At 39.0% G+C, this 15037-nt stretch overlaps 1 protein-coding gene across 11 annotated transcripts in view; it reads left to right on the top strand.

Moving 5' to 3' along the window:
- The window catches only part of SCAI (suppressor of cancer cell invasion), a 156434-nt gene that overhangs the window by 126923 nt on the left and 14474 nt on the right, over nt 1–15037 (top strand). For 3 of the 11 annotated variants that reach the window (XR_014827233.1, XR_014827227.1, XR_014827230.1), the window contains 4 exons: nt 6831–6903; nt 7591–7764; nt 10360–10533; nt 10737–10837. Coding sequence is in view for 2 of the 11 variants with exons in the window: in XM_084996037.1 (XP_084852163.1) it covers nt 6831–6903; nt 10360–10533; nt 10737–10837 (348 nt within the window). In the remaining 9 variants the exon portion in view is untranslated. The remainder of the gene's footprint in view (nt 1–6830; nt 6904–7590; nt 7765–10359; nt 10534–10736; nt 10838–15037) is intronic. The other 8 variants (XR_014827234.1, XR_014827228.1, XR_014827232.1 and 5 more) reach the window with 3 other exon arrangements.

Genomic DNA, 15037 nt, shown 5'->3' with positions numbered 1-15037 from the left:
AAAAGGGACCCCTTCTGCACTGTTGGTGGGAATGTAAATTGGTACAACCACTATGGAAAACAGTATGGAGGTACCTCAGAAAACTAAATATAGAACTACCATATCATCCAGTAATCTCACTCTTGGGCATGTGTCTGGACAGAACTTTCATTCAGAAAGGTTTATGCACCCCTATATTCATTTCAGCACTATTCGCAATAGCCATGACATGGAAACAACCTAAATGCCCATTCACAGATGAATGGATTAAGAAGATGTGATGCATATACACAATGCTACTCAGGAATAAAAAAGAACAAAATAATGCCATTTGCAGCAACATGGATAGAACTAGGGATTCTCATACTAAGTGAAGTAAGTCAGTGGAGTTGCCACTGTGATGTAGCAGAAACGAATCTGACTAGTATCCAGGAGGATACAGTTTCGATCCCTGGCCTCACTTCAGTGTGTTAGGGATCCAGCATTTCAGTGAGCTGTGGTGTAGGTCACAGATGCAGCTTGGATCCTATATTGCTGTGGCTGTGGTGTAGGCTGGCAGCTGTTGCTCTGACTCAACCCCTAGCCTGGGAACCTCCTTATGCTCAGGTGCAGGCCTAAAAAAAAGAAAAAGTGAAGTAAGTCAGAGAAAGACAAATACCATATGATATCACTTATATATGGAATCTAAAATATGGCACAAATCACCTATCTACAGAATAGAAACAGACTCATGGACATAGAGAACAGACCTGCAATTGCCAGGGGGGACGGGGGAGGGAGTTTGGGGTTAGTAGATATGACTATATTACATTTAGCACAGATGAGTAATGAGGTTCTGCTATATAGCCCAGGGAACTATATCCAATCACTTGTGATAGAGTATGATAAAAGATAATATGAGAAAAATAATGTATGTATATATAATGTATAACTGGGTCACTTTGCTGTACAGCAGAAATTAACAGAACATTGAAAATCAACCATAGTAATTTTTTTAAAGTAATAAACTCTAAAAAAAATTGCATATCTCAATGATCATTTTGTAAAATCTGTATTAAATTCAGTACCCATTCCTCATGAAAAAGAAAAACTCAGCCTGTGATAAAGAGGTTCTATATTAAGTAGCGAACTTTGTACTTAGAGGGAGAAATGCTAAAAATATTCTTAATAAGCAAGAAAAAGAGAATGCTTGCTTCTATCATTATGATTATTCTTGTCTTAGTCTTGACCAGAATTTTGTAACATGCCCCAAATAAAACAGTAAAAAAGTCACCCAGACCATAAGAGATGTAAATATTGTAAAGAAAAAATTATTAATTGTAGGTCATATGATTTTATATTCACAAAGTCCAACAGAATCATAGAAAAACTGTTACTATGAATAGAAATTCAGCAAAGTAGTTAGATATGGGGTAAATATACAAAACTCAGTAACAATCTTATGTATGAACTAGGTACATAATTTTTAATACTATTTGAATTGTGTTGCTATGGCTGTGGCAAAGGCCGGCAGCTATAGCTCTGATTAGACCTCTAGCCTGGGAACCTGCATATGCCATGGGTGCGGCCCTAAAAAGATAAAATATAAAAAAATAATAAAAATAAATGAATTGAAATTTTAATTTTTAAAAATTATTTTATGGGAGTTTTCTGGCGACCTAGCAAGTTAACAATCTGCTGTTGCCACAAAGTAATTTTATCTATTTTTTAATTGTATTTAAAAATTGTGGGAGTTCCTGTAGTGGCTCAGTGCTTAACGAATCTGACTAGGCCCCAGAAAAGACAAAAAATTTAAACATAAATAAATAAAAATTTTGGAGTTCCCTTTGTGGCTCAGCAGACACAGTGTCTGCAAGGATGAGGGTTTGATCCCTGGCCTTGCTCAGTGGGTTAAGGATCCGGTGTTGCCACAAGGCTATGTCTTAGGTCGCAATGTAAATTGGATCTGGTGTTACTGTGGCTGTGGTGTAGGGCTGCAACTACAGCTCCAGCTCAGTACTTAGCCTGGGAACTTCCATGTGCCTCAGGTGCAGCCATAAAAAGAAAAAAAAATTAATTTTATTTTTAATTTTAAAAAATCATTTTTTTATTTTTAATTTTAAAAGTTAAAATTTCTTCAGTATCTATTCCATTTACATATATTTGCCATAATTTTTCTTAAACATAATAGCATTGACTCATATAATCCATATATGGAGACAGATAGGAGACAGTCTCAAAAGCTTGCAGATAAAGAAAATAAGATTATCCATTGGGGGTTAAACCATAAAATTAAGTATTGAGTGGGTTAGAACAGAGACACATGAAGCAACTTTTTTTTTTTTGTTTTGTTTTTGTTTTTTAGGGCTTCACCCAAGGCATATGGAGGTTCCCAGACTAGGGGTCTAATCGGAGCTACAGCTCCTGGCCTATACCACAGCCACAGCAAAGCCAGATCCAAGCCGTGTCTGTGACCTACACCACAGCTCACAGCAACACCGGATCCTTAACCCGCTGAGTGAGGCCAGGGATCGAACCCACAACCTCATGGTTCCTCGTTTCCACTGTGCCACGAGAGGAACTCTGAAGCAACTTTAAAGAAAATATTTTCCATGCCTAAAATTTAAATATAATCTGATAGAAGAGAATCAGAGTTCCCAAGATCACAGATTCCATGATTCACCAAGAGGACTTATAGTTCTCAGCATGTGGTCCCATCACCACTAAGATTTAATTACGGCAAAAAGATACAGAGCAAAATCAGCAAAAGAAAAGGCACGTGGGGTCAAGTCCAAAGAAAAGTAGGTGCAAGTCATACATCTGGTACTTAATTCCCACACAACAAGTGAGACAGCAGGGGTGAAATGTCTACCAGGGAAGCTCAGCAGGAACTCAGTGCCCAGGGTTTTTACTGGGGACTCACCACCTAGGCACCCTCTGCCTGACACGTGCCAAATGCCATTCTCCCAGAAGGAAGGCAGACGTTCAGCATGAACCATCTTGTTTGCAGAATCTAAGTAGAATTGGAGTTTCTTCAGGGTTCTGCTAATGGGGGAACCCTCCCCACAGCTAAGTTCCCAACCTTGTGAGCAGCTCTTCCAAAGGATAGTGGTCAGGCTTGTTCTGCTGACTCTTTCTACACAATATTTTAAAAAGAAAAGAGGATTTCCCATTGTGGCTCAGTGGAAATGACTCCAACTAGGAACCTAGACCTTGTGGGTTTGATCCCTGGCCTCACTCAGTGGGTTAAGGATCTGGCATTGCCGTGAGCTATGGTGTGGAACACAGACACAGCTTGGATCCAGCATTGCTGTGGCTGTGGTGTAGGCTGGCAGCTGCAGCTCTGATTTGACCCCTAGCCTAGGAACCTCCATATGCCCTGGGTGTGGCCCTAAAAAGCAAAAAGAAAGAAAGAAAGAAAGAAAGAAGGAAGGAAGGAAGGAAAGAGAGAGAGAGAGACGGAAGGAAGGAAGGAAGGAAAGAAAGAAAGAAAGAAAGAAAGAAAGAAAGAAAGAAAGAAAGAAAGAAAGAAAGAAAGAAAAGAAAAAAACCAGAAGAGGTTGGTCAGAAAGGGACACAAAGAAAAAGGAGACCTTGGGACATAGATAACAGCACTGTTCATTTTAGTACTTCCAAGAGCACGTGTGTCATGGTCAAGGGTCCAGAAGGTTGTCTCCACAGTGTGGAAGAAAGTCTCAGTCTGCCTTATCTCAAAACTGTTCCTTAATATCATTCATTTTAGTCCCTTTGTGTTTTGATTACTAGACATTTCTGATTATTTCAGTTGTTTTTCTGTATCAATATCATTTTCACAAAATCACAAAATGAAAAATTTCAAAAAGGCATATTGTAGTAGCTCTTCATCCTTCCCAGTCTCAATGCACTCAGTTACTGTCTCATCTTGTAGGTAACCACTGTTGTTTGCTTCTTGTTTATCCTTCTAGAATTTTTAAAAAATGCATCTGCAAACCAAACAAATACATCGTCTTTAGTCTTTTTAGCTGTATAAATGGTAGTAACATGCTATAAGCAACTGTTTTATATCTTTGCTTTTTTCACTTAGTAAGAAATGCTGGCAGTCTTTGCTTATAAGTCATAAAGAATTTCTTTATTCTTTCTTATAGCTACATAGTATTCCAGTATATGGATGTGCTACAATTTATTCTACCAATCCCTTATTGCTGGTCCTTTGGTTGTTTCAAGTCCTTTAACAATGCTGCAAGAAATAACTTAGAACTTGGCGCAGTGGTTAACGAATCCGACTAGGAACCATGAGGTTGCGGGTTCTGTCCCTGCCCTTGCTCAGTGGGTTAACGATACGGCGTTGCCGTGAGCTGTGGTGTAGGTCGCAGACGTGGCTCGGATCCCGCGTTGCTGTGGCTCTGGCGTAGACTGGTGGCTACAGCTCCGATTCAACCCCAAGCCTGGGAACCTCCATATGCCGCAGGAGCGGCCCAAGAAATAGCAACAACAACAACAAAAAGACAAAAGACAAATAAATAAATAAATAAATAACTTAGAACTTATACTATTTCACAGGTTTGAGAGTATACGGGTGGAGTAAACTCCTCGTTGTGGGACTCCTCTTGCTTTGAATTTAATAGATACTGCCAAACTGTCACCTCAAGAATTTGTACCAATTTATACTTCTGTCTATATAGAGTGTCTCTTTCCCCATTTTCTTGTCAATAGTGTATATTCTCAAATTTACGGTAATTTTGCTAAACCGATAGTTTAAACAGTGGCATTTTAGTGTATCTTTGATTTTATTCTCTTGTTATCAGTAAGGCTGAGCACCTTTTCATGTATTTGAGCCAATTATATTCTCTTTTCTGTGAATTCCGTTATCTTCCAACCATTTTCTGTTGGATCAGTGGTCTTTTTCTCATGGATTTGGCAAAGCTTTCTATATTAAGGAGATTAATCATTTGTAATGTGAGTTACAGATATTTTTCCCAGTTCACCATTTGGCTTTTAATTTAGTCCGTGCTGTATTTTACTATGCACAAGTCTTTGATTTTTGTAACTGAGTTTATTAATCATAATAGGAAGATCTAGGCTATAAAAATAACACATCTTTTTGCGCTCTTAGTTTTTTTACCAATATATTTGAAATTCATCCTAGGTTTTGGTACAGAATATGGTACCAAATTTTTTCCTAGATAGTTCTCTGGTTTTTCCTACCATTTCCACTGTTCTCTTTATTGTATATTCTTAAATTCTGTCTGTTTTGGGGTCTACATTCATGACTCTTTTTTTTTTTTTTTTTTTTTTTTTTGCTTTTTAGGGCCATGCCTACGGCATATGGAAGGTCCCAGCCTAGGGGGTTGAATCAGAGCGGGCAGCTGCCGGCCTACGCCACAGCAACGCGGGATCCAAGCTGCATCTGGACCTACACCACAGCTCACAGCAACACCAGATCCTTAACACACTGAGCGAGGCCAGGGATCAAACCGGAATCCTCATGGATACTAGTTGGATTCATTTCCACTGAGCCACGACGGGAACTCCTGGACTCTTCATTTTTTTCCTTTTTTTTTTTTTTTTTTTTTTTTTTTTTTTTTTGCCTCTTTTAATATTGCTGCTACATATTTTAAAAATTTTAAAGTATGTTTTAATATCTGATGAGTCTAATTCTCCTCTTTGCTCCTCTTTCAGAGTTTTCCTGGCTAATGTACCTTATCCATATGTAGTTTAGAATTTCAGTTGCAGGGAGAAAATCTATAGCTATTTTTATTGAGGTTGCGTGTTTTTTTTTTTATTTATATTTTTTGCTTTTTTAGGGCTTCATTACCACTCAGGGTTCATTACCACTGAGCCACAACAGGAACTCTGATGTTGGTTTAAATTTTAATAAATTAATGTAATGACGTCTTTAGAATGAATTCCTCCAAGTTCTTAGAGAGGAACTCATTCTAATTTTTACATTTTTTGAGGTATTCATTTTTATCACTCAGGAGTATTTTTTAGTTGTTTTTTTTTTTTTCCACTTCTTATTAAGATTACTACTAGTTTTCTTTTTTTTTGTTGTTTTAACTGAACAGTTTGTGATTTTGCTTCCCATGTAGATTCATCTTTAGGGAAAGGCTATGCTTAATCACGCCAAGAACAGTGAATGTCGGTTTAATTCTCACTGTAAATTAACACATTGGTATTCCGGTTTTACACATCATCCTGTATGTGCAATTAATATGATTCACAGTGAGAGGTGGATCCAGTCTTCACATACCAGTAAGTCAGGTTTTCGAGCCTGTGAGGCTGAGAGCCACATCCTAGATCTTGGAAAATTCTCCCCGGTGAATAGAAGTATATGTTCCCCATGGGGTAGCCTCTTGGTAGACAGCCAGATGTATGTGCCTTTATTTAAGAAAATCAGTATTTAAAAATCAGTCAATTAAGAAACTTCACCTTTTTTTTTTTTCTTTTTTGGTCTTTTGTCTTTTTAGGGCCCGCAGCATATGGAGGTTCCCAGGCTAGGGGTCTAATTGGAGCTGTTGCTACTGGCCTACACCACAGCCACAGCAATGCCAGATCTGAGCCACGTCTGCAGCCTTCACCACAGCTCACGGCAACACTGGATCCTTAACCCACTGAGCGAGGCCAGGGATCGAACCTGCAATCTCATGGTTCCTAGTTGGATTCGTTTCTGCTGCGCCAAGATGGGAACTCCAAAACTTCACCATTTTAAGAAAGCCTGTTATTTGTGGTAGTTATACATGAATGACAGCCTCTTCAGCTGTTACTGATGTTTCTGCATCTGCTTATGAATAAAAGGGCCCAATCTATACACTAGTGATTTGTTTTGGGAAATTACTGAGTAATTGTCACTGGTTAACTCTTTAATGAAGGTTTTAAATTCTTATGTATTACAGAATTTCACAAACTTATTTGGACAGCCACTAGTCTGCTTGCTTTCTCCTACAGCATATCCAAAAGCTTTACAAGGTATGTTCTGTCATTCCCTGTTATATCTATAGGTTGCAAGTAAACTTATATCTACATTTGGAATAATACTGATCTGATCTTTGTCTCCCCCCACCTATAATGATCAATTGTGGATTCATAATGTTTAAAGTAGCCGGTGTCAATCTGAAATAAACCCAGAAGTCTTGCCAACAACCAGACTTCTTTGAAGGGCTACTGTTTGGCCTTGAGATAATTTTAAAAGAAATGGTAACTCATCCTTGAGAAAGAGTGGTTTTGGTTCCTTGCTATTGGGGAACTCGTGATTTGTGAATTTTAAAATTTGTTTTGCAGGTGTGCTTGTCATCATCCATATAGCATGATTTCCTGTATCTCTGGCTACACATTTTAGCTGTCTTTTGAGACAGTAAGGTTTCTAGTCTAGAACACTTCTGTTTATGCCTAAGAGTTAGGATAAACTAACTGGCACAACTTAAAGGGCTTCTTTTATTCACACTTTTACATTGCATTTTTTTTTTTAATAAAAAAACTTCTTTTCAGTGTGCCAGAGAGGTAGGTCAGTGTTTTGCCATTTCTGAGATGGCTGAGAAATGAAAAAGAGGTTTTGTCTTTAATAATTTGTCCTCAATAAGCAACACATAAAATCTAATTCTAACTCCCAGTCATTAAGCTAGGTAAAATACTAAACCAACCTTAATCCTGTTTTAGCAGTACTTGTCACTGCTTCCCTATCTCCCTAACTGGGAATAGTGCTGTGGGAGATGGCAGTTTACTGCTACTTCCCAGCCAGAAGTCTGTCTGCTGACATAGTTTGACACACGAAGTGATGGTCGGCATTTGAATGCCTGAGAGAAGCTGGAGACTTTTCACCGTTGTTTTAAGGTAAGTTCTGCTATTTCACAGGGAAAACCATATAGAAGTATTAAGTTCATGTATCCAAAAGGCAGATTACTAAGGGATAGAACTTACCTTCAAACAACGGTAAAATTCTCCTGCTTTGAGGACTTTGTTAACCAGTTTCTTCTCATTTCTGTAGAAATGTAATAACCCCTTCCAAGTGAGAGTACTTTCTGCTATTAATTTTTCCTATCAAGACACAGCTTTATTTTAAATTGCATGAACTAATGGGTCAATACCACAATTATTTAATCAGAAAGGTTTTATTGTGCAAAGGCTAAAAACACAGACTCTAGAAGCAAACTGATTGTATTGAGTCCCAACTCAGGCACTTACTAGCTATACGACCTTGGAATGTTACTTAGCCATTCTGTGCCTCAGTTTCTTTCTGATCCAATAGAAATAATAAAAGTACCTACCTCATTAAATAATTCTAGGTACACAGTAAGTATTCAGAATATGCTGTCATTATTACTGATACGTTCATTGTAATATACGTCCTTAACATTTCTTGGTCCAGTATCCTATCATCTGTGCTATAACGCTTAGACCTCTCGTCCCTTGAATGTACCCCTTCTGGACACAAAACTAGCAGATACCTAAGTATTTGGATGTCAGATTAAGTCCCTGTACCTCCGGTATCTGAAGCCTGCAGTTCTCTCTTTAACCAAGAGTTACTTCATTCGTTCAACAAGCATTTATCAACATTTATTTACCACGTACTATGCTAAGCACTGACAATTACACTCTGACCATAAAAAGTTACGTTGCTCACAGAGTCACATGTCTAGTAGAAGACATAGACAATCTAACAGGTGATTACTGTAGGCGCTTAGTGTTTCTTAGGAGGAAGCACAGGGAACACATAAGATGAACTCCTAACCAGCCCATGAGAGTGAAGAAAGTGGATGAAATGATGTCTAAAGTGGAGCTGAAGAATATGTAGAACTAGGTGCTTGAATAAGAGTGTTCTGGGAGTTCCTGTCGTGGCTCAGCAGTAACGAACCCAACTAGTATCCACGAGGACGTGGGTTCAATCCCTGGACTCAGTGCGTTAAGGATCTGGCGTTGCCATGAGCTGTGGTGTAGGTTGCAGATGCGGTTGGGATCCTGCGTTGCTGTGGCTCTGGTGTAGGCCAGTGGCTACAGCTCCAATTTGACCCCTAGCCTGGGAACATGCTGCAGGGATGGTCCTAAAAAGCAAAAAAAAAAAAGTCTTCTAGCTGAGAAATAGCATATGAGCCCTGAGATAACAGCTCTGCAATGAGAGAGTTTAGGGAGCATTTAGACGCATGAGAGCGGTTCCTGCCAGTTTTAAAGGGTAGAGTTTGAGATTGTGTGACTGAATTATGAAAACCCTTCAAGATTTGTTAAGAGATTTAAATGGAGGACAGTGGGGCACCATTAAAAAAGGTTTTAAACAGAGGAGCATCATGAAAGAGCATTCTGTTCACCTTGTGAAGTGCTGGAGAGGAGCATGGATGAGCCCAGAGAACCAGTAGGACTCGGTGATGGACTGGATGCAAGGGGGTCAGGGAGAAGAGGCAGGGATGCACGTCCGGTTCTGGCTGAGGTGCTGGTAGAGATGGTGATACTAGATAAGAAGCAGATGTATAGGCGAACCAAAGGAAAGGAATCTGCTTTCGAGTTTGGGCATGTTGAGTTGGAGGTTATCGTTGAGAGTTGGGTTGAATACAGTAGTCTGGAGCTACTCTGTCCTGTAGAAAGATAATGGGAGTCACATGTGACTTTAAGTTTTCTAGTAGCCACACTACAAAAAGGTAGAAACTGGAAGTTTCTGTGTGGCACAGCGGGTTAAGGATCCAGCATTCCCTCACGTGTGGTGCAGGTCACAGCTGCAGCATGAGTTTGATCCTTGGCCTGGGAATGTTCACATGCCTTGGACGCAGCCAACAAAGAAAAGGAAAAACGAAAGAAAAGGTAGAAACAAACAGGTGAAATGAATGTTAACAGTGCATCTTTTTGTATCTTTTATTCTTCACAGTGTGTCTCAATTTGGACCAGTCACCTTTTAAGTGTCTGGTGGCTGCTGTGGGACAGCACAATTCTACTCCTGAGGAGCTCAGTTTTCTGCAGATAGAGAATTGGGAGTTAGGAGGCATCTAAATGATAGCTGAAATTATGGGAGTAGTTGAGAACAGCAATGTGTAGAAAGAAAATACTGATACTTAAGGGACAGGAAGAGAAAGAGCAAACTAATGAAGGAAAAAGGAAAGAGATTGGCAATTCTGGTGCTTCTCAGAGAGTTCCATCAGGAGCTGCCTGGGATCCAGTACTTGCCATGTTTGCATGGAAGTTGTTAGTTGGAGAGAAAAAAGCAAGGGAATATATTAAATTTCCATTTTTCTTAAGTTCATGAGATTCTATCTCGAGTTTTTTCAGCAGACAGCAACATACCTGGGATATGTTTTTATAGTTCCAGCATCTACTTAGTTGAATTATCATTTCATTATATAGGTTCAGTTTTATAAATTGTCAGTACATTGAGACATTCCTCAAATGCATTAATTATCTTTTGCAAAACTGTTGTCTCTATATATAACATGTTTGTTATTACAGATCAATCTCAACGAGGTAGCCTCTTCACTCTCTTTTTGAACAACCCTCTAATGGCCTTCCTATTTGTCTCTGGATTGTCAAGCATGCGTAGAGGCCTCTGGGAAAAGTGTCAAGAATATCTTCGAAAAATCAACCGTGATATTGCCCAGCTGCTGACCCATTCACGTTCAATAGGTACCCTACTAATCCAACTGCACACTTAATGGAATGTACTTTCATGGTTTCCAATTGTTGAAAACTGTTTTAAATTGTTCAAATTTTTAAAGGTATTTCTTAAAGGCAGGAAAGTCGAGAAGGTTTTCCTGAACCTTTCTTCCCTTTTAATAAGCATTTTCCACTTATGTATCCTTTTACTGCCACTTTTCTCCTCTTTGCAGATCAGGCATTTCTCCAGTTTTTTGGAGATGAATTTCTTCGCTTGCTTCTCACAAGATTTATCTTTTGTTCAGCCACCATGAGGATGCACAAGATTTTTCGGGTAGGCAGATAATGTTATTAAAGATCAGTTTTGCAATGTAGCAGTCATGTATTATATCATACCTATATTAAATAAACTTTGAATAGATCCAAAATAATATTCACAAGTTAATACATAAGTTGTAAAGATGAATAATATAAAACATCTGAGTACCTACCATTCAGTTTAAGTAGAAAGTGTTCATTATCTTTGAGGCCTCTCTCCGGGTCTTCCCTCATCTTATCTCCTTCTCAAATGAAACTAAAATCCTGAATTTTATCATTGTCATTTACTTCTCGTTATAGTTTTTTGCTTTTTTGTGTTGTTTGTTTGCTTGGCCACCCCACAGCGTATGGAGTTCCTGGGCCAGGAATCAGATCTAAGCTGCAGCTGCAGCCTATGTCACAGCTGTGGCAATACTGGATCCTTAACCCACTGTGCCGGGCCAGGGATCAAACCTGAGTCCCGGTGCTGCAAAGACGCTGCCGATAGAAATTCCCAGCCTAGGGGTCGAATCAGAGCTGCAACTGCCAGCCTACAGCACAGCAACACTGGATCCTTAACCCACTCAGCAAGGGCAGGGATTGACTCTGCATCCTATGGTTACTGTGTCAGGTTCTTAACCTGCTGAGCCACAACAGGAACCCCAGCTGACTACGTGGCTTTCATTCAGCTGTTTTCACTGCTGTGTAGGATTCCGTTTGACTACACATCACAAACTCCTCCTCTATTCTACTGATAATGGCCATTTGGGTTGTTTCTAGATTGTTAGTATGATAAATGATGCCACTGTGAAATCTTCCTTCAGTTTTCTGACACACATGTAAGATTTTCCCTGGAGTACATACCTAGTAGTGGACTGCGAGGTGAGAGAGTTAGATGTATCCAGCCTTACTAGTTAAGCTGTGGTCGTACCAGTTTACACTTGCACCAACTGTGTATAAGAGTTGCTGTTGCTCTAATCCTGGCTACCAGTCGTTGCAGTCATTCTTTACGTTTCCTGTGAATCTGGTGGGTGTAAGTAGTAGCTCGTCGTGGTTTCAGTTTTTAGTTTCTGCCTTACTATGGAGGTTGAACAGCTTTACATGTGTGTTATTCTGTGTTCTTCTTTATGAAAAGTATATTCAAGTCTTTGGTCTATTTTGCTCTAAGTAGGCTATTTCTGTGTATTTATATAATAACTATGTAACCTATTCATTGAGGGCTTTTTTTGTTTTTTTTGTTTTTTTGTGTTTTTTTTTGGTCTTTTTGGGGACACACCTGCAGCATATGGAAGTTCCCAGGCTAGGGGTCGAATCGGAGCTATAGCTGCCAGCTTATGTCACAGCTACAGCAATGCCAGATCCGAGCCTCATCTGTGACCTACACCACAGCTCACGGCAACACCGGCTCCTTAACCCACTGGGCGAGGCCCAGGATTGAACCCGCTGCGTTCTCATGGATACTTGTTGGGTTCGTTACTGCTGAGCCACAATGGGAACGCCTCATTGAGGTTTTAAAAAAATTTATCCATTATATTTTCCACTTCTGACAAGTAACATTTGATTCTTTTTCAAGTATGCTTAAATATTTTTAAAAGTCTTTTGCAATTTTTAGTTTAAAATTTTTTTCCATTTTATTACAATTTTAAAATGTAAAAGAGCTGTGCAGTGAATACCCATATACACACTAGCTAGATTCTGTAGTTAACATTTAGATATATTTACTTTCTTACAAATTGCCCATTTATCCCTCTCTTTTCATTTATCAATTCATCTCAGTTTTTTGATGCATTTTGAAGTAAATTGTGAACTTCACCCCTCAACACTTCATCATGCATATAAATAACTGGAATTTACATTTATGCGTTTTATTTATTTACTTTTTCTAATGTAAAGTTTACATACAGTGAAATGCACAGAACTGAAGTGTGCCATTAGATGAATTTCGACAAATGCATACAGCTGTATAACTAAGACTCCAATTGTGATACATTATAGCATCATTCCAGAAAATTCTCTCCACACCCCTTTCTAGTCAGTCCACTACCCATTACTCCAGAGGCAACGCCCTTTTTATTATTTCTACTAGATTGGTGTCACCTGTTCATAAACTTGACTTAACACAATGTGAATCTTTGATCAAGCATATTGTTCTTAAGAGTCATCTGTGTTGTTGCTTAAGCTCATTCCTTCTGAGTAGTTCCATTGTCTGAATATATCACAGTTTATTTAGGCCTCCTCCTTTTGATGAATACCTGGGCAGTTTTAAATTTTTGACTATTATAAATAAAGCCATTGTGAACATTTCGGTAAAGGTCTTTTGCAAACACGTTTTGAATTTTCTTGGTCGTAGTGTAGGTATATATTTGGTTGGTTGGTTGTTTGATTTGCTTTTTAGGGCCACACCTGCGGCATATGGAAGTTCCCAGGCTAGGGGTCGAATTGGACTCAGCCACAGCCACAGCCACAGCTATGCAGGATCCAAGCCGCGTCTGCAAACCACACCACAGCTCATGGCAGCGCTGGATCCTTAAACCACTTTGCCAGGCCAGGGATCGAACTGGCAACCTCATGGTCACCAGCCATATTTGTTTCCACTGCATCACAACAGGAACTCCTACATTTAGTTTTATAAGAAATTTCCAGGCTTTCTCTCATTTTATATTCTCAGCGATTGCGTGCGAAAAGTGCGCTACATCCTTGCCAGCTCATGGTGTGGTCAGTCTTAGATTTCAGCCAAACTGGTGGGTTTATAGTGATATCTCATGGTAGTTTCATTTTGTATTTCACAGATGAATAAGAATATTGGAACATTGTTTCATGTGCTTATTAGCTCTGTTTTATCCCATTCTGTGGCTTGCCTTTTTATTTTCCTAACAGTGTCTTTTAAAGATTTTAAACTTAAAAAAAAATTTTTTTTTGGTCTGCACCTAAGGCATGCAGAAGATTCTAGGCCAGGGATCGAACCTGCACCACTGCAGTGACAACGCCAGATCCTTAACACACTGAGCCGCAAGGGAACTCCAGAACATCTAAAATTTTGATGAAGTTTCAACTAATCAATTTTTTTCTTTTTGTGGTATGTCTTCTCTCAGAAATCTTTGTCTATCCAAAAGTCACAAAGATTTCTCTATGTTTTCCTTTAGCAGTTTTATAGTTTTAGCTTTTTCATGTAGGTCTATGCTGTGAGTTAATTTTTGTTTACAATGTGAAGTAAGGGTTAAAATCTGTGGGGTTTTTTTTCGTTTGTTTGTTTTTTTTGTTTTTTGTCTTTTTACCATTTCTTGGGCTGCTCCCGCGGCATATGGAGGTTCCCAGGCTAGGGGTCGAATTGGAGCTGTAGCTGCCGGCCTGCGCCAGAGCCACAGCAACACAGGATCCGAGCCACATCTGCGATCTACATCTCAGCTCATGGCAACGCCGGATCCTTAACCCACTGAGCAAGGCCAGGGATCGAACCTGCAACCTCATGGTTCCTAGTCGGATTCATTAACCACTGCGCCACGACGGGAACTCCTGTGGGGTTTTTTTTCAATGCGGATATGAAATTGATGTAGTATCTCTTGGTGGAAAGATTATCCTTTTTTCATCAAATTGTTTTTCTTACTTTTCTGAAAATAAGTCAAGCATGTATGTATAGGAATATTTCTGGACTCTAACTTCTATTCCATTGGTTTATACCATTTTTCTCAAATATACTACTTCCTTCGATGATTGTAGCTTTATAGTAAGTCTGAAATCCTTGTAGTGTGAGTCCCCCCCTCCCAAAAATGTTTTAGGTGTTTTAGTTGTTCTAGATTCTTTGCATTAGCTATGTGAGTTTTAGCATCACCTTTACATTTTGATTCAGATTGCATTTAATCTAGGTAATCAATCTGTGGAGTGTTCTTATTTTAATAATATAAAAATCTTCCAATCAATTAATATGATATATCTCCTCATTTATTTATATCTTCTTTAGTTTCTCTCAATGGTATTTTGTGGTTCTCAACATACAAGCCTTACATGTGTCCTCCTGATTGTATTCCAAAATATTTCAAGTTTGGGGATGATTTGTAAATATAATTATATTTTTCATTTCATTTTCCAATTATTTGTTCAATTTAAAAAAAAAAAAATTTACCATGGAGTTCCCATTGTGGCTCAGCGGAAGTGAATCTGACTAATATCCACGAGGACACAGTTTGATCCCTGGCCTCGCTCAGTGGGTTAAGGATCCAGCCTTGCCTTGAGCTGTGGT

This window comes from Sus scrofa, chromosome 1, assembly GCF_054392235.1.
Source record: "Sus scrofa isolate SSC_HxYL_T2T_F1_AM1 chromosome 1, Sscrofa_HxYL_maternal_Yorkshire_Landrace_v2.0, whole genome shotgun sequence".
NCBI lineage: Eukaryota > Metazoa > Chordata > Mammalia > Artiodactyla > Suidae > Sus > Sus scrofa.
Note: the sequence above shows the minus strand (reverse complement) of the source record. Positions and strands in the feature narration are given on the sequence as shown.